This window comes from Lonchura striata, chromosome Z, assembly GCF_050655825.1.
Source record: "Lonchura striata isolate lonStrDom1 chromosome Z, ASM5065582v1, whole genome shotgun sequence".
Lineage (NCBI taxonomy): Eukaryota > Metazoa > Chordata > Aves > Passeriformes > Estrildidae > Lonchura > Lonchura striata.
The window spans coordinates 47,953,226-47,971,451 of record NC_140740.1 but is presented as its reverse complement, the minus strand read 5'-3'; the positions used below and the strand labels follow the sequence as shown (position 1 = coordinate 47,971,451).

At 45.5% G+C, this 18,226-nt stretch overlaps 1 protein-coding gene across 4 annotated transcripts in view; it reads left to right on the top strand.

Annotated features, from left to right (window-relative positions):
• Window positions 1–18,226, top strand: part of LOC110484169 (myosin-IIIb) — a 26,335-nt gene extending 8,109 nt beyond the window's left edge. For 3 of the 4 annotated variants that reach the window (XM_021554629.3, XM_085566355.1, XM_085566356.1), the window contains 22 exons: window positions 588–696; window positions 2,143–2,259; window positions 2,696–2,796; window positions 3,246–3,332; window positions 3,507–3,572; window positions 3,875–3,988; window positions 4,916–5,027; window positions 6,315–6,361; window positions 6,671–6,736; window positions 6,987–7,106; window positions 7,949–8,034; window positions 8,280–8,327; window positions 9,846–9,893; window positions 10,068–10,159; window positions 11,346–11,477; window positions 11,824–11,939; window positions 12,267–12,466; window positions 14,348–14,437; window positions 15,297–15,462; window positions 15,787–16,059; window positions 16,285–16,358; window positions 17,448–18,226. In XM_021554629.3, the coding sequence (XP_021410304.3) occupies window positions 588–696; window positions 2,143–2,259; window positions 2,696–2,796; window positions 3,246–3,332; window positions 3,507–3,572; window positions 3,875–3,988; window positions 4,916–5,027; window positions 6,315–6,361; window positions 6,671–6,736; window positions 6,987–7,106; window positions 7,949–8,034; window positions 8,280–8,327; window positions 9,846–9,893; window positions 10,068–10,159; window positions 11,346–11,477; window positions 11,824–11,939; window positions 12,267–12,466; window positions 14,348–14,437; window positions 15,297–15,462; window positions 15,787–16,059; window positions 16,285–16,335 (2,241 nt within the window). In that variant the 3' untranslated portion in view covers window positions 16,336–16,358; window positions 17,448–18,226. Of the gene's footprint in view, window positions 1–587; window positions 697–2,142; window positions 2,260–2,695; window positions 2,797–3,245; window positions 3,333–3,506; window positions 3,573–3,874; window positions 3,989–4,915; window positions 5,028–6,314; window positions 6,362–6,670; window positions 6,737–6,986; window positions 7,107–7,948; window positions 8,035–8,279; window positions 8,328–9,845; window positions 9,894–10,067; window positions 10,160–11,345; window positions 11,478–11,823; window positions 11,940–12,266; window positions 12,467–14,347; window positions 14,438–14,535; window positions 14,735–15,296; window positions 15,463–15,786; window positions 16,060–16,284; window positions 16,359–17,447 lie in introns of those variants that run through there. The other variant, XM_085566357.1, reaches the window with a different exon arrangement.

Below are 18,226 nucleotides of genomic sequence, written 5' to 3'. Positions count from 1 at the left end.
CTGTTTGAAATCCCAGTACCCTTGCTCTTCAGTTTCACTGCCATCTCTGCTTGTTTCACTCCTACACAATACCTGAAACATCCACCTATGTCTGTTCAGCAGCCAACTTCTTCGTATCTTATTTCTGAAAACTTGCTCCTCTTGCCCACAGGAGGGGAATTCCTGTTAAATCACTGAGGGGTTCCGTGTGTCTGAGTTTGCTTTGTTTCCTGGTTCTCATGTGGGTTCCTGTGACTCTGAAGTTCAGATGCTTCAGCACCTGCACAGTCACCTCCGTGTGGTGCTGTTCAACAAGTCATTAAACTGCTCAGGAGGGACTGGCATGGCTCCCAAAGAAGGTGAAAGGTGGCAGCACTGGAAGATCAAAAGGAAAAGTGATTCAGAGTGGGTGTGTGAGGCTGGTCCCTGCCGGGGTGGAGCAGATCAGAGCCCACATCTGACCCTGGTGCCAGCAGTAGCACTTGCCTTACAGTGGGCTCAAAGGCCTGAGCCTGAATCATGACCCCATTACACACAGCCAGACACAATCCCCACAAGCAGAGCAAGGGTGTATAACTGACTGCGCTCATCTCTTTCCTGTTTCCCAGGGTCAGTTTGGAGTCCAGGAAGATGAGCTGTTAAAATGCCTGATTTGTACAACATCAGTGACCCGAGGCGAGCAGATCCAGCGTTTTCACACCCAGCAGCAGGCAGAAGGTAGGAAACACAATGAATTGCAGATGTGCTGGCTAGAAAGACTGGGCTTTGATGGAAGGGTATCCCACACATGTGCAGCTTGTTGGGAACAAAGACGTCCTTCTGTGCCCCTTCATTCCTCTCACACAGAGAGAAGTATGTCAGTGTTTATCTGTGTAGTCGCTTACTGACATGGAGGGCCATGAATGCTGCTTTTGTTTGGTCTCCAGGAGACTGCAGAGATTAAATGAGAAACCAAGGAATTAGCTTTGCTTTCTGCCTCAGTCCAGCCCAGAAAGAAACTGGGTATTTGTGCAAAAGAGGGGAAGGCTCCTGCTGCAGAGTGCTGACAGTGTGCAGAGCTCTAGGTAGTAGATGGAGAAACAATCACAACAACAACGATTTCACAGTGTAGGAATGGAGTGAAAAGAGTAAGATAGCAAGCACAAGGTGTTACTTTCCCTTTCTTAAAACAAGAAAATAATAAAAAATAATCTGTACCAAAAGGTTCATTTAAATTACAGTCCTTTAAAAGATAATTAAAAAGATAAGTTATTGCTTCAAATAAATGAAAGGAGAAAATTAAATGGGATTAGCTAGTTCTGTTTTACAAATTTCTCTAGACAACAAAATATACATCTGTAATCATAAGTCATGTTAATTTGGTCTCCTTCTTAAAATATCAACAAGCTTTCCATCAATTGTGTGCTTTTCTTGTCTACAACATCTTAGCAGCTATGGGCTAGGAGGAAGAGAACCATCCAGTTTTTCAAGTAAAATTTGGAGCTTCTCCCTTGTTATAGCAGTGAGGGGATCCTTACTTAGTGTATCTTCAGAAGGGAAAGCAAGTCTCTGGATGTTCTAAAAGGTGGCATGACTCAAAAATGTCCTGGTATGGCATGGCTGATCTTGTAGAAAGATTGTGAAGATTTTTAAAATAAAGAGCTGTTTTTACAGCTCCTGTCACTATTGGACATGAAATGAGTACACAGAAGCTTGGTGAGTTAAAGAGAGAAAAAGAGCCAATTTTATTTCTGACCTCACAATATATAGAATTCCAAAAGTGACAGTGGATTGGAGGATGAAATTGCCACCTCTCCAACCACACTGGTCAAACCAACAATTCTCTCCTCCCACAAAGAAGAATGCAAAACAATCATTATTTGCATGAACAATGTGTGAGAACTCCAATGGAATTATGTAAACATTATCAGAAGGCTAAAGAAGTTTTATGAGAACTTTAAAACTTTCAAAATAACTATAAAACAAAACTGAACACTTTTAAAAAGTCAGAGCAACAAGCTCCCACTTGCAAAGGATGGGGACAATCCAGTGTTTATCTGGTCTTTAAAGTGGCTTCATATAGACATTGTTACTAGAGGTGAATGCATTGAGCCAGCTTGTGTGCCATGTCCTCCACTCTCCTGCGAAGCCTGTCAGTGAGCTGCTGTTGTCCCCTCTGTGCAGATGCTCGGGACTCCATTGCAAAGGTGGCCTATGGCCGAGTGTTTGGCTGGATTGTTTGCAAGATCAACGAGCTGCTGGCTGAGAACGTGGATCCTGAGGTGGAGCTGAGGGAGATAGGTGAGTTCTGCCTGCCTTGCTCCTGTTTTGTTGTCAAATGTGCATCCCTCAGCTACGATGAAGGACAAGGCACAACATGAGGTTTCACAGAGCTTGCCTGCCAGGATGCATTATCAAAACAGTGATCCTGGTGGAGATGAGTGAGCAGCGTGAAGTCTATAGGGTTTTGTTCAGCTCTGAGCAGTCAGTTGATCTGAAGCAACTGTGAGGCTGTAATTCTGGGGCACTCTGGATTAGCAGAGAAGCCAGGCTGGAGTGGGTCTTCTTTTAACTAACTCTCCAAGCTGTGGAAGAGCTGCCACTGCTGTCTCTCCTGCATGCATTTTCCGTGTACAAAAAGACCTGTATGATAAGAGATTTAATTGTGTTGGTGTACACAGTAATCTGGAGGGATGGCCTGCAGGCTCCATAGTGTGCTCTTCTTCCCTTTTTTTAGGGATCTTGGATATTTTTGGGTTTGAAAACTTTGCAGTGAATCGTTTTGAACAGCTTTGCATAAACTTGGCCAATGAGCAGCTGCAGCATTTCTTCAACCATGTAAGTCTGCTGGGGGTGATCTTACCTTGTCCTATAGAGAAAGCAGAACACTGCTCTACCTGGCACATGCAGGAGAGCTTGTGGAAAAGCATATCTATTGCCTGGAAGGACAGAAGTAGTGAATAGTGAATCAAGACAGAGAGCAGCAACCTTCCCTGCTGGGGTAGGGGAGCCACTGGGACAGGAAAGGAAGAGGTAGAAGGATCAAGCAGTAATCAAAGTCATAATGATAGGGACATTTACAATCTGAGAAGTGTTCTGCTTTATGCACCAGTACCAGTGAGTGCCAGGGTTACAGAGAACCATGGAGAACAACAGCTACATCTTGGACCTCTCATGCTGTGGCTGAGAGTGCCACACCTCATCTTTTTCAGGGCAAGAATGAAGATGTTCAGGGTTTGTCCAGCCAAGTGTGCTGTGTGCTTCAACTGCTTTTTTCTTTATTTCAGCACATTTTCCAGCTGGAGCAGGCTGCATATAAGGAAGAAGGGCTGCCTTGGGAGACCATCACATTCAACAATAATGAACCTATTCTGGTGAGTGAGAGGACTGACAGAATATAATTGCTCTGTCCAGCCAAGAGAAAGGTCTTGCTCTTCCTACCATGTGGAGGAGATGCACCTGGGAGGAACCTCTGCAAAGGCTAGTGAGGGTGAGAGGGGATGTCCTGCACTGCTTTACATATGTGCCATGCATCTTCTTTCCTGCAGAATCTGCTCTTGGCCAAGCCACTTGGGCTGCTGTCTCTTCTGGATGAGCAGAGTGCATTCCCTCAGGTACGCATGAGAGAGGAGGCAGAGAAAATAGTCTGGGGGCTAATACATCAATTAATATCTGGGCTACAAAGAAAGCTCTTGGGTTGGAGTGCAGGCTGAACAGAGATGTTCCCATGTGTGATTTATGAGACAAGACATCCAGATCAGAGGCAGTCTAGTGGCATTGTCATCCCCGAGATGAGTCAGAAAGGAGATACAGCAGAAGACTATTGCACACCTAAGGATACTTCCAAGACCTTGTTTTGAATCTGTGTGTCCTCACCAGGCCTCTGTTGCAGCTTATGATATCTGCTCTCTTGCAGGCAACTGATAAGACATTTGTGGATAAACTAAACAGCAGCTTTAAGGGGAATTTACACTTCCAGCCATCCCGAGGCCATGTTTTGAGCTTCAGCATCATTCACTATGCTGGGAAAGTATGTACTGTTTGCAGGAGGAATGCTGAATGTTTATGTTGGAGGGGGTGGGAGTGTTGCCTGATAAATAAAGCTTTGATGTTAAGGAATGCATGGTCTGAGGATGACATTAACAGAAGTGATGTATTCCAATGGATTGCCTCCTAGAATTCTCTGGGATTTATGACAAAGTTACAGAAAGACAAGACCCCTGAGGAAAGTGGGGCTACCTCTCAGAAGGGTAGAGCATTAGAAGAATCTGCTATTCTTCTAATCACCATTCTATTAGGGCTCTAGTCCTAAAGCAGTACTTTATAAATTATAGTCCACTGTGCAGCACCAAAGGACAGGCTAAAGGCTTTTTCTTTACCTGTTGGGTTCCAATAGCAGTGACTATTTTTTTGCAAACACCTGGGAACACTGTGTAAACAGCTGGGTAATTAATGTTTTGAAGGTGGAGGCAGTTATTTACACATTCACTGGTATCTAAGCAGCTTGAGATTTAGCATTATTGCATGTAACTTTACTGCCACCAGTATTGAAAGCATTGGTCCACATTAAGTTGAACTGATTGGAAATAATTTTTGGAACAGGAGAAGATATGACAATTCAGGTCATTGTAACTTGCAGTTTAATAATCTAATCTCAGCATTGTTGACTAAATTATTATTTGTGGATTCATTATTACAAAAATTAACATGTAATATGTAAAAAGTGGATGTCTCTGTGTTAACGCTGCACTCCCGTGGTTCTGATGCATCTGGTATGCGCATGGTTGTGTTCCTTAGGGCTGGCATCTAAATGGGGTGCAGGTGTGTTTAAAGAATTAATGCAAGCCAGAGTAGAGTCAGTTTAACACATGGTCAGCCCCCAGCAGGCTGTGGAAGTGGCTTTTACAGCCAGCCTGTGAGCACTGCTGTCCTTAGTGACCTGCTGCCCTTTCCCCAGGTACAATATGCTGCCAGGGGCTTTCTAGAGAAGAACAGAGACACCGTGCCAGCCAACGTCCGTGGGCTCTTCATCAACAGTGTCACCCCCTTGCTCAGTGTGCTGTTCACAGGCAAGTCCCTCTGCTTATCCATCATGAGCCAGGGCCCATCTTGGCGAGAGTTAAGTGTGGGCATGAGGCTCACGTGTTTCACATCTGGCAGCGCCAGGGTGACTCTGGGAATGCTGCAGCCTGGAGTAGTGCTGCTGGCATGTACAGAGTTGTCAGACCAACATGTTTATTCCCTGCCTTGGAAAGCAAGGGAATTAGCTGCCACTCAGATGCCTTTCCATCTTCTCCAAGGCCAGTGGAGGACTGTCTCCACTGGTTCTTTCTACACACTCTATTCTTGTCTAGAAATGAAGCTGGTCAAGATCATAGATTCTGAAAATGGAGTTTCACAGCCTGTTAAAAAAAACTCTCAGGCCACGCATTATTTTTCTGCTACCACTACACTCCCCTTTTCCAGTTATCAATAAGCCTTCAGATTCTCCAAGGTTTCTAATTAAATTAAAAATTTCAAGAAAGGCCAGGTGGATATTTCCTTGGAAATTGGCTGGCTGAACACAGTGCTTCTGATATAGAAATTTTGTAATTTTTTGTTCCCATTCAGTCCATGCCACTTTCTGGGATTTACAAGAAGCTGATGAATTTGAAGATGAATTTCATTTCTCTTCTCCGCTGTGTTTTTCAGCTACTGTTTAGGACTATCTTTCTTCATTACCATTATTGCACTGTTACTGAAGCTACTTAGTCTAGTCCCAACTCTTTCAAAGTTCATAAACTTTGAAACTTCATAAACATCAGATATAACCTGTTCTCAGGTTGGTTGTCCAGTCTGGGCAATGGTTTTAGGTGCTGAACAAAGGGTTTGGTCCAGATGACCTCCAGAAGACACTGCTAACCTCATTCTGTGATTTTATGATTTACATGAAGCCATTGCATCAAGGGTACACAAGACTCTTACTAGATCCTTTAGTAAATTAAACTCCTTGATTTTCTTATCCTGTCACTGAATTAGTTATAAGCTATCTGACTTTGAATAACCTCCTGAGTACTGCAGAGAGCTACCCCTTTTGCTGCCTGTGCCTTTTTTTTTTTTGCACTGTTAGATACCCATTGATGATAATTCTATTGAAAGTCATTTAGGTTTATTTAATAACCTGATTGTCATGTCTTCTCAGTGGCAGAAATTAGTAATGCCTGCCTTGTATGCTTCATACAGTAGTTCTACATGGTGAAACCTAGCACCCTGTGGCACAGTATTTGTAAGACGGTTTGTGCAGAAGTGAGGTTTGAATGTTTAGCCCTAGCGGATTGCAAAGCTATAAAATTAACTAATTGTCTCTTTTCTTCCAGCCACGGTCTCCAGAACAGGGACCCTGATGCCTCATGTGAAAGCCAAGGTATTGCCCTTCAGGTCCACATCACAATTGATAAATATTACCTGATAATTATTATTTCAGAAATTGTCTGAAAAAGGACAGGTAGAAGTTGGTTTAAAATAAGAGCAGACAGCAAAGAGCTTTTAACAGTTTCTTCTTCGTTTTTTACCATGTTTCGTGCTTGCTTCTCCTATTTACATGTTTAACTTGTCTTTCCTCCCATTACATCCATTCTCCCTCGATTTTTGCCTTCTGCTTTCCAGCAGTGCTCTTTGGCTGTCAATCAAGCACTTCTTTCCGGACTGATCCTTTGTTTTGATCTGGTTTCAGGTCATACCAGGAGTAGATGACAAGTTCAACAGCACACGGAAACAGTCTGCTGGAGCTCAATTCCGGGTATGGTACTGCTGCCCTGAGGTGCCCTGTGAGATGAAAGCAGTGATAAAATTACCACTGCACTGCTTCCAGAGTGCTAAGCATGGTTAAAGCAGACATTATGTAGAGAGGGGTTTTCCTGATTGCTGGCCTAGTTGTTGCCAGAACCCAGGAAGTTGCTGTGGGGTGAGAAAACAGTTCTTGCTGCAGGATATTGCACGTGGCAGAGCTTTGGCTCGATGGACTGTTGATCTTCCTCTGCCCTTGCCAGCATTCCCTGATGGTGCTCATGGAGAGGATGTACTCTGCCAACCCACACTTTGTGCGCTGCATAAAGCCCAACAACCAGAAGGAGCCAGGTGTCCTGGACAACCAGGTGGTGCTGCTGCAGGTGAGCAAAAGCGGTGTCCTTTACAGGGATTTCTGCCACATCTCAGTGGAAGGTCAGATTCCACCAAAAGGCTCTGAAACATGACTGTTGAATCTCCCCTTGCAAGAGAAAGAGTGTCCACATCTTTATATATGTATAAAGATTCTGAATACTTGGTTGTTTCTGTGACACAGACTGCTAGGTCCAGATTTTGCAATCTTAGATCTCTCTCATTTCTTCTTCATGAATGCAATGAGATCTGCTTGTCAGGAGCTAGGATTCATCTTTGTATTTCCCCCTGGATAGGACTGTTCTCACCCATCAGCCAGGGCAACTCTGAATAGAAACCAAGATGGGATTGCTTTGATAGGATATGAAATGCACTGATATGATTGTAGTTGGATATTCTGTCAGGTCTGAGGTATAGATGCCTCAAGAATACTGAAAATGATTGGAAGAGTTCAGAAAGCTCAGCATCCTCTTTAATATATATAAGAAAGGATAGGATTAAGAGGAAGTTCATCCATGCCTCAGAGTACATCTGTGTCCAGATTTGGAAATATGAAGCTATCCTCTAAGCGAAAGAAGCAAAGGCAGTACCCATGGCTGGAAGGTGAAGTTATTTCAGTCATTGGTTTTTATGGTTTGCAACTTCTAACTCAGAGTAGTTAATCATCAGAGTTACAGGATGCGGTAAATTGAGTTCTTAACCAAGGAAACATTTTCAGAAAAAAACTTTTTAATTTTGAACTGGAGAAGGTTAGGGCTGAATGAAGTAATTTTCTGCCTGCAAAGGAGCAAAATCAATGTCATGATGACCTTTTCTCTTTGTTTCTCTGATCCTCTTTGTGGTGCTGCTTCAGCTCCGGTACAATGGGCTGCTGGAGACAATCCGTATCCGAAGAGATGGTTTCTCCTGGAGACCCTCCTTTGAGGAATTTGCTGAAAGGTCTTTTAAAACCTCTGAATATTTCCTGTTAGATATTATTTGGGAAATTACCCTGATAACCAGATATGGGCAGTGAGTGAAAGAGTCTCTTCAAAGTTCATATAGTCTGAGGTTATGGAGTGATTTGCTGTGGGAGGCTGAGTGGGAAAGATAGTGATTTGTTGTTTGCTGTCAGGGTGATAGGGATCAGCACAACCCATCAAGGACGTAGCTTTTATGTGTTTGTATTGGTTTGTTTTCCACAGATACGGAATTCTTCTAGTCAAACCTGGTGCTCCCCTCACAAAAGAAAGGTAGGAACACTGACTTTGTTGTATGCAGTCTGGTTTGTTTTTCATAGGCTTTTACTCTGAGTAGCATAGGAAACTGAGTAAAAGGGACAGAAAAAAGAGGATGGGATTTTGTGGTAATGGGAACACAGATCCCAGGCAAGGACATTTAATGTTTAAAGAGCATTTGGTACCATGATGAATTAAATCTTTCTTGAGTTGTTATGTAGCAATTAAATTCAATTGCTGTAAAGTGTTGTTGTACTGTGAAATGAAAACTAGCCTATGTATTTAATTTGGGAGTGACAATAGTGGTCAAGGCTGTCCACTGAACTCAGCATAGCAGGCACTCAAGTACTGTTATCAGGGCCCTCTCCAGGCTTTTTCCTGATGGCCACATGGGAGAAGAAGATACAGACAGTGCTGAACAAGCAGCCAGCACTGAATGTCTCCCAGGCTAGAGAAGATGCTTCTAAACCAAGAATTTTGTCTCTGTACAGGCAAAATATACTATCAGGTCTTTTAGAACCTAACTGTTACACACGTAAACATCCTTCCAGCTCTGCAGAGGAACAGGATTTTACCCTGCCAGTGTTTTCCTTCCTACATTTAGGGCAGCAGTTCCCCACCTCCTCTTCTCCACTTTTTCAGCCTCTCCTTCCTGCCAGTGTCAACTGTGATTGATAGTCAGAATGAAACATGTAAAGAAGCCAGCTGAGGGGTTTTTTTTAGTCATTTAAGGAAAGAGTTTGAATGATCTCCTGGAACAATTCTCTCCTGGCAGCAGCTCTTCCTGCCTTCACAGTGCTTCCTTGAACTTCCTGATGCTTCTGAATAGTAAGAATTTCAAACCTGACTGAGGTCACAAGAGAATCTTATAGATGGAGGAGAGATTATTGTAAACAGGTGGTGTGGTGTGTTTGGAGACATAAAAATCATGGGATGCATTTCAAAAAGAAAATCCTGTGGATATGGATTGTAGCACTGTGGAAGTTGGCCAAGATAGAAGGAAAAACACTTCTGCTTTCCTGTGTGAGATATTAACAAAAAGTGCCACTATGATTTCACAGCCTGGATTAGCAGGAGAGAGAGGAAGCTCTCTGTGTGTTGCAGCTAGAGCTGCTTTCAGTTCAAAGTGTCAAGAAATCTTTACGAGTGACCCAAATTTTATTACTGGAGTCTGCAAAATGAAACTGGAATTGGAAAACAGACTTTCTCCCAGAAGTGTTGCTGTGCTGACCTTGCAACTTGTATTCTCCAAAGGGCTTGGAAACAGAATAAGGAAAAACACTTCCAAGAATAAAATAGGCTGTACAGAATTGCCTCCCAGGGAGTTGAAGTAAATCTGCCTCTGGGAACCCCTTTGCGGATGTTCTTCCCAAATGTGACTGTAGCTGTACCTCAAGGTGCATTACAGACTGACAGCCAGTTTACTGACTATTGGGAATTGCTGAGGCACTTTATGCCCCTTCATGCAACTAAAAATATCAGTGTTGGCTTTGGGTGGAAAATTATTTATTTCACTTTTTTCATCTCTTTCAGCTGCTTGGAAATACTGCAAAGTACAAAACTGAAAGGCTGGATTTGTGGGTAGGTGTGGATCACTGCTGTTGGGAATGGGAAGCCTAAGATTTTGCATGTGTAAGCTGTCACCTGGTTCTCTTCAGGGAGAATTCTGTGGTTGTAGGAATGGGGTCTTCAAAGGATGATGGATAAAAGTTTAGACAGTGTTTTTCACTGCATCTTTGTCCTCCAACTTTGCAGAAAGTCTCGACTTTTCTTTAAATATTGGCATCAGGAACAGCTGGCAAAGTATTTGGAGCAACTGGAAAGAGCAGCAGTTATCATACAGAAAGGTGAGCACTGGGTCAGGAACTGATCTCAAACCACGGGAAGAAAAACCTTTTCTGCAGTCCCTTCTCCACGTTTGCAGAGGACAGAAGGGTAGGGCAGGTGCCATCTCTGTGTCAAGGTCAAAGTCAAAGTGCTTATTGCAAATGCCCTTATTCTCAGTGCTCATCCTGAATCAGGGAGAGCCCTCAGTGTCAGCCTTGGAAAGGGAAAATGTATGCAGAAGGGCTGGGCTGAGCAGGGCATGCACATGATTTGGCCGTGTCCTGAGGTCTGGCTCGCTGTCCTCTGGAGTAAGGATTGTTTGTGAGTTGTGTTGAACTAAGAAGGGAGAAGTGAGTAAAGCAGATCTCATTGCTGCTTTCAGAGACAGGCAAAAGGGGGTGAGATTTGGTCTGGTTTGGTTTTTTTCTTTCCTTTCCATGTAGTATCTGCTCTAGCAGCCTGCCTCTTCAGAGTGTCTGTGGGCAGATTGGTACTTCCCTTAGCACAGGCTACATGAGGACTGTGTGGCCAGGTGGAGGAGGAGGAGGAGGAGGCTGCTGTCACCCTGTTTAGCTCCCCTCTGTAGCACTTCTCTTCTGTATGGGTTGTTGCACTGCTGGAGTATGTGAGCAACTTCCAGCTGTGCACCATACAGTGTGACAAACATCAGACTGTCACAAGCTGTGCACAACTGTACACAATCTATGGGGAAGATGTGTGGGTAGTGGGAAATGAGAGGGTGCAGCTTTCATTTCATGTGTTTTAATAACTGGTAGAGTAGGTGGGATCACACAATGTCTGTAATGCTCCTGGGTGAGCCCTGTGATGGGAAAAGTTTTCCTGTGGGCTGGCATCAAGGAAATCCTGTCTCCTTCATGGTGTCTAGAAGGACAGAGAGATAGATGTTAACAGGCCCTTCTGTGAAGATTTCTTTTTAGGTGTTCAGTGCCCTGGCATTAGAGATGAGAGCTTAGATCTGTAATTTGATTTCTATAAATCTGTGATCTGGCAGCTTAGAGAGTAGAAACAGTTCTCACAGGGTTTTGGCTGCCTGCTCACAGTAGAGTTTCCATTGCTCTTTTTTAACACAATTCAGGTGTTGAGGGCTTTGTACTGGATGAAGAACTATCACCCAGTGTTCTTCTTCAAGAGAATTGCAAAGGCATGAACAGCATTTTTTCCTAATCACAGCTTTTTTCTGAACAGTTTTTAGGGGATTCAGATGCAAGAAGAGTTTTCGAAAACTGTTGGCTGAGCTGAAAGCTGAAGCACAGCAGCTACAGGAGGAGGCAGAGAGAGAAAGAATCCACCAGCTGCCACTGGCAGCAGAGGCCCAGGGTGAGTTGTTCTCACTCACACTGACCCAGTGCCTGTCCACTGGTGTGATGATCACCTTGAAGTGCTGTAAGCTCCAGGTCATCATGGCCTGCCCTAGGATGGGAATTCCATCAGTATGGTGGGCAGGGAGCTGATGATGTTTCTGCTCTTGGAAGTGTGGTATTGTCTGTGGGGAGTAGAAGCAGCATAATAAAAATCATTTGCCTGGCTGTGCTGGAAGGAGGGCCACACTGTGGTTTTACCACATAATCCATGCAGCAGAGCCTATCCCAGTCCTAGGCCTGTGGGGAATAGATCTCATGGACTTGGATGCTAGAGTTCAGCTACCTATTTCTTCTTGTTGCAGAAAGAAACTCGCTTCCAGTCCCCATGCCACGAAAGAGGCACCCTCCTTCTAATCCTCTTCCTTCTGATCAGTCACAGCAGCCACCAGTGCCACGGCCACGCAGCAAACTAACAGAGGTAGCAATACTGGCTCTGCTGGGGGGCCCTTAGCCAGGTGTTCTGGTTCCTTGCTCAGTCCACCCTCTGCATGCACATGTTCTTCTGCATGCAGTCCCGAGAGAATGCTGTCATTCTTGTTATGAGAAGTGTGAGTCCTGTCCTTCTGTGGTTAGATAAAAAGCATGGCTAGGACCTTTGAGGAACTGAAAGCAGCTTCTAGTAGTTGGTGACTGATCTTTCCCGAAGGGACTCAGGAATGGGGTCACCTGCTGAAGTGGCTTCTTCAAATGTCCCCTGCCTTTGACTTTGCTTTTGTGCTGACTTTCCCTCTCTCCTTGTTTTCAGTCCACTCCTTTTGATAACTTCTTAAACCCTTCTGTGCCTCCTCCTGTTCTGGGAACTGAGGAACAGACTGGCGAAGAAGCAAAAGTGAGGAAACTCAAGAGAGGAGCAACTCTGCGCTGGTTCACAGAGACACAGGCCCAGAAGGTCATGCAGGATGATGGGGCCTTTCCAAGCTGGCTGCATGGGATGATCAGTCGGAGGTGAGGTCTCAACACAGTGACCACAGGGAAACAGCAATGTATCCTTGGGACTCTGTAGGTTGGATTGGCCAGGAAAGGAAGTGGAATGGGAATAGGAGTAACCAGCATAACTTTTTCCATTTTCATCTGTGGGCATCAAACCCTTAGGGAAAAGCTTGGGAGTCCCTGTCAGAGGATGTAAATGCTGAAACTTTATGAAGGTCCATGGAAAGACAATGGAAACTCATAGTGCATATGTCCATTGTGTCCCTAAATACAGATCCTGTGTAGGGATGGGGAGCTTGTAAAGTAATCAGAGAGGAAATACACACATGCACTTCCCCTGTTCTGGACCATTTGCAGAGACATAAAGATGAACTTTTGGGTTGATACATTATGACTGTTTTTCATATTTCAGTATAGGTCAGGAGAAGACCCCAATTTATAGCAGGAGAATATAGAATTCAGCTTACTTTTATTTTAAAAAGTATTAAGAGGGGCTTTAGTGAGTACTCAATAGCAAAACTCCACCAAAGCCCTCTGATACAGGAAAAGGAAGGAAGGGTTTTTGTTGGTACCTCTGTTTGTCTAAGGAGGGTGCAGTATAGGTGACTGAGTCTCAGAGAGATACCCACTAAGTCCTGCTTTCTTATGGAGCTGTTTGCAAGATTTTGTGTAAATGCTTGTTTTCTACCCGGCCTGCCTCACACTTAACTCTCTTGGCTGAGTCAAGCACTACTTTCTGAGTCAATCATTGGCATAATCAGAGAAGTGCCAATAATCAGACAGGATGACAATATCGTCTCACCTATGTGCAAATTGGTGCTCCACACTTGTTAGCTGCCAATATCCTGTAATTGGTGGGATTCCTTTGTCAATGTTGCTGCCATCTCAACACCCTTATCATCTTGCTCCAGTTTCTAACTTTTTTTTCTGTTGAAATTGCAATTCTCCTTCAGTCTTATTAGATCTATGTTCTTGGATTTTTTCAGGCTGTCAGTGTGAACATTTACTCAGAAACATTACACAGCATATTAGCTTTGTAAAGGACACTACAGTAGCTCACAGCTCCCTGGTAGCTGCATTTCTTTTTCATTTTTTTTTAAGATAATTATTGAGGCCCTTACCTGTAATAATGCTTTTGTCCCAGATGAAAGAATGTAGGAGAGGAATTAGTGTCTGGAAGACAAAACAGTCTAAATTCAAGTACAGACTAGCCATGAGCACTGCACAATGAAGGAAGTGGCAGATCATTCCCAAAGACAGTGGTGCTTAAGCAGAGACTTAAATTTTCACACAGCAGTGTAAGCTCAGATTTGTGAAATGGAGCAGCCAGAGCAATCCCAGATTGCACTGGTGATTGGCAATCACCTTTAGCTTGGAGAAAGGCACATGAGAAGAACAAGGCAGAGCTTTGTCTGTTGGGCATAGAAGGGGAAGACCTCCTTCCAGTAGGAAGTTTAGAAAGCCAGAGTGGTATAATCCAAGTTGGTGTTTTTCCAAGGTGCTGGGCTTACCCAGTACCTCACAGCATCCTGACTTCTTCATCCCTGGACCATAGGAGGTGCACACATGCACAGATTCCTTATATGAGTGATGCTTTGTGATATGCTTGGTGCTGGAAGACAGCTGTTGCTATTGCACAATCAGACTGCTGGAGCAGGTTTGGAGCAGCCCTGCTTGGAGAGGCTTTGGCTGAGAGTATGGTGCTTCCTCAACTTCTTAGTGTCTCCTGCACCACCAAGCCTGAGTCAGGAGACCTGTAGCTAGGAACACATGGGGCAGATGCTGGGCGCCCTGGGATGCTGCTGGGGTAGGTAGCACATGAGATAGGATGCAACTCCCAGCAGTGTGGCAAGGCAGCTGCTGGCTTTCTGCTGAAAAACTCTTTCTGGATTCTAGGGAAGCTGAAAACTTACTGATTGACAAGCCTTTGGGTTGCTTCCTTGTTCGGATCAGCCAGAGCCGACCAGGCTACATCTTGACATACCGGTAAGTAATGGGCAGAGGAGGCTCAGGGGAGACATTACTGCTCTCTACAACTCCTGGCAGGAGCCTGTAGCTAGGTGGGGCTCTGCCTTTTCTTCCAGGCAGCTGGTGACAGGACAAGAAGACACAGCCTCAAGCTGTGACAGGGTAGGTTCAGGCTGAATGTCAGGAGGAATGTCTTCACAGAAAGGGATGTCAAGCACAGGAACAGGCTGCCCAGGGCACTGGTATAGTCACCATCCCTGGAGGTATTTAAAAAATGTGTAGATGTGGCACTTAGGAACATGGTTTAATAGTGAACTTGGTAGTGCTGTGTTGAACTTGAGAATCTTTAAGGTTTTTCTATCCTAAGTGATTCTGTGAAATTGAGCACTGCGTGAAATTCTGTGATCCTGGATTTCTACAGTCATAGAATTCTTGAATCCTGTGACACTATAAAATTGCTTGACTGGAGGAGATTACCAGCTATGGAGGAGCTTACTCCTGCAGAGGAGTCCAGTGAGGATCATGTTCAACCTCTCCTGTAGTGGGTGCCTTAGAGAGTTTGTAGTAGCAGATGGGATACTGCAGAATCTGTCTCTTACTGAAAAAATAGACCTGTTTGTGGGTGGGGTGCTGTGTCTCCAAGGGTAAAGGTCCTGCTAAGGTGTACTCTGTGGCTGAGAGGGCAAACCAGGCTGGAAGGAGACTGCAGCACCGATGGGCACATGTTAGTGCATGTCTCCTGCAGCTGTGTGGTACTTGTCACTGAGGATCCTGATCACAGCTGGCTTCTGGAGACCACAGGTGGCGGAAGCAGGAACCAGGTTCTGACACACTGAGGCCCCATGTCCTGACTCTTTCTGTCCATCCCTCTCCCCAGGGGTGAAGGGCGCTGCAGACACTACATGATCCAGGTGCAGCCCAACGCACGCTACGTCATCCTGGGGGAGGACCGGGCTCACGCCTCGCTCACCGAGCTGGTGCGGTATCACCAGAGCATGGGCATCCAGCCCTTTATGGAAATACTGACTGTCCCCTGTGGGCAGGTGAATATTAAGGGTCTTCAGTGGGAAAAGAGGATGGGGCATGGGCCTTGAGTGAGTGGTTAGAGACACTGCAGCAGCATCTCTTATATGTTCCTGTTGAGGGGTGTTCCATTTTGGCCAAGCAGCTTGGCTGCTTCTGCATGCACTAGGAAATGCTGTTAGCTAGGGAGTCCTGAGGTGGTGGAGAGGCACTGGCAAATGATGACAGCCTGCTGCCCCCTGAATGTCAGCAGTGGACACAGCTGGGTGTTTGTCTTGATTGTGCTGTTCAGTGTGTGTGAAGGGTCTGCAAACCACTGCTGAATCCACTCCTCCTTTCTCCAGAAAAGTAGTGAGAGCTTGAATTACAAAGATCTGGAGAGTCTCACACTAAGTTCACCAGCAGACAAGGGGGAGACCCATCCAGAGAAGCAGTCCTGCCCCTCTATAGCTTCCAGTGGCACATCTGCTCTGCAGTGGTTCAGGAGGACCAAGAATTTCCAAAACCAGGAGACCCAAGACAAGAGTAGCAGAAAGCCTGGCTCTGGAGAGAGCAGCCAACGAGCCTTCCTTCGCCTCCGCTCTTCCATACGCCTGGCAATGCAGGAAATCCAGCAGGTGAGCTGAGGCATATCTTCTGCTAATCCACAGCCCCTCTAGGACACATGGAATTTCCCTGCCCAGAGGCAGGAGGCACGAGTGTTCCACAGCTAGCACTTGGTTTCTTAGCTTCTGTGTCATAGGTTTTATTTGGTGGTCTTGGGATCAAGACTGTGTTCCTTGGAATATTCCTTGCCAGCCTGTGCTCCCCTGCCAATGCTGTTTCTCTACTTCTCGCCACAGTTCACTTCCACTCCCATGAGCAAGTCTAAAGAGAGGAGCTCACTGCACTGAGGATGTACAGCCTGGGTGACACGGTAAGAGGAGGTAGTGTACAGGAAGGAAAACAGCAGTTTCCTGGGATGTGAAGGAGCAAAGGAACTCTCCCCTTCATGTTACATCTGTAGGATCTCTTGGCCACAAGCTACATAGAGCAGGAAAAACAGAGAGCAGCGGCCAGCTTCCATCCCAGGACTACACAGAGACCAAGGAAAAGCTGCCTAAGTTTGGGTTCCCAGCAGCTGTGATGCACACCATGCTTGCAGTACAGTGGGCAGGCTGCTGGAGGGAGCTCACCGTTTGTGGGAGCGCTGGGGCTGGAAGGAGGAGGGCTACCAGAATGCACACCTGGTCAGCTGCAGTAGCTTCCTGGGGTGGAGGGGCAGTGGTGGTGGGGAGCCTGCAGGGTGGCAGAGGCTGCGAGCTGAAGAGAGGTAGAGAGCTGAAGGCGAGGCTCAAAACAGGGGAAAAAGCAGCAACTTTTTTGCTGTAAAGAGGACTTTTCAGCAAAGTCTCAGCAGTGGAAACACAGCTAGTGACTGAGATTGTGATACAGTGGGTGGGTGACGAAGGTCTGGCAGGGGCCAGAAGTGGCCTTTTGAATGATTCTGCCTTATCTGAAGTATCTGGTGGACGTGCAGGTCTCCTAACCTACTCAGCTGCTGAAGGCAGGTGGGAGCTGTAGTGGTGCTGTAGTGCAGCTCTGGAAGGATCTTGGTCTGTGTCAGCTGAGCATGGAGAGGGATCAGAACACCATGCTTTTGCCTGCTGACCCACTGCAGTGCTTCCAAGTGTTTGGAAGATTGCTAAGTTTCCTGCGTGGTTCTGCTCCCATGCTGGAAGTCATGCTGGAGCAAAGCTTTTTAGCTGGGGCCTGTCTTGTGTTTGTCTTCATAGCTGAGAAAGATAGGAACTCTTCAATACTTCCTGAAGCGTTTGGCTTTGCTTTGTTTCTCTGTGTCCCACTCCTTGAGGTATCATGGGGATGCTCTCTGTGTCAAAGATCAGACAGAAGAAAGATAGAATGTGGGGATCTGCATACATACCTGCAGGCTTGTTGTACTGGGATACTTAAATGGAATCCTTTTGTATCCTCCAGTGAGTTGTGTTTCTTGATTGTCTTCCAGGTCCAAGTGGCTCAGACCTGTCTTCTTCCAGTGCTGTTGGGCCTTGCCTGACAATGAACTCATCCAGAGATACTGCAGCCTTTTTCCTTTTTTTTTTTTTCTACTTTTCTTTGCTGCCCTCAGCTGGCCCTGTGCTTTCAGACAGGGCTGATGCAGAAGTTCACCTTCCTCAGCACTGAGCAGTACTGTGCCTGCAGTATCTGGACCAGTCTGATCCTGGCAGAGGGGAGAGGATGGGAACAGTCACACTCTGCACAGACCCACAGTGCCTGACAGGCTGTGTGTTAGTACTCCAGTGTTGCTGGAGACTCCACCTAGCACTATGGATGGTCACAAACTGGGTATCTCCCAACATCCTGTTCTGTCACAAATATCTGATTACCTACCTCTTTCAATATGCTCTTGGTCCTGTGTCTCTGCTGCTCTGGGAGCCAAGGGAAGTTGAGCTTGGGCAGTAAAAAGCAAAACTGAAGTGTCATTTTTGTTGAGTGCAGGAGCACTTGAACAGAAGCTGAGACAAGGTCAAGAAGATCTGTCTTGTAAAGGGGATTCACTGCTCTTGCATCAGTGTGCTGGCACACTCCTGCACAGTCCTTAACCAGAGCTAAAGTCAGGGAATCATTGATGAAACCCTCTCACTCATCCTGGCTGAAAACTCTACAAGTCCAGGCTGGACAACATGCTGCTTTACACTGAGGGTGGGTAGAGGGTGTGGAATGTAAAGGACCATATTACTTGTTCTGTTTCTCCTACCTTTTAAAATAAATGTCTTTTTTTTT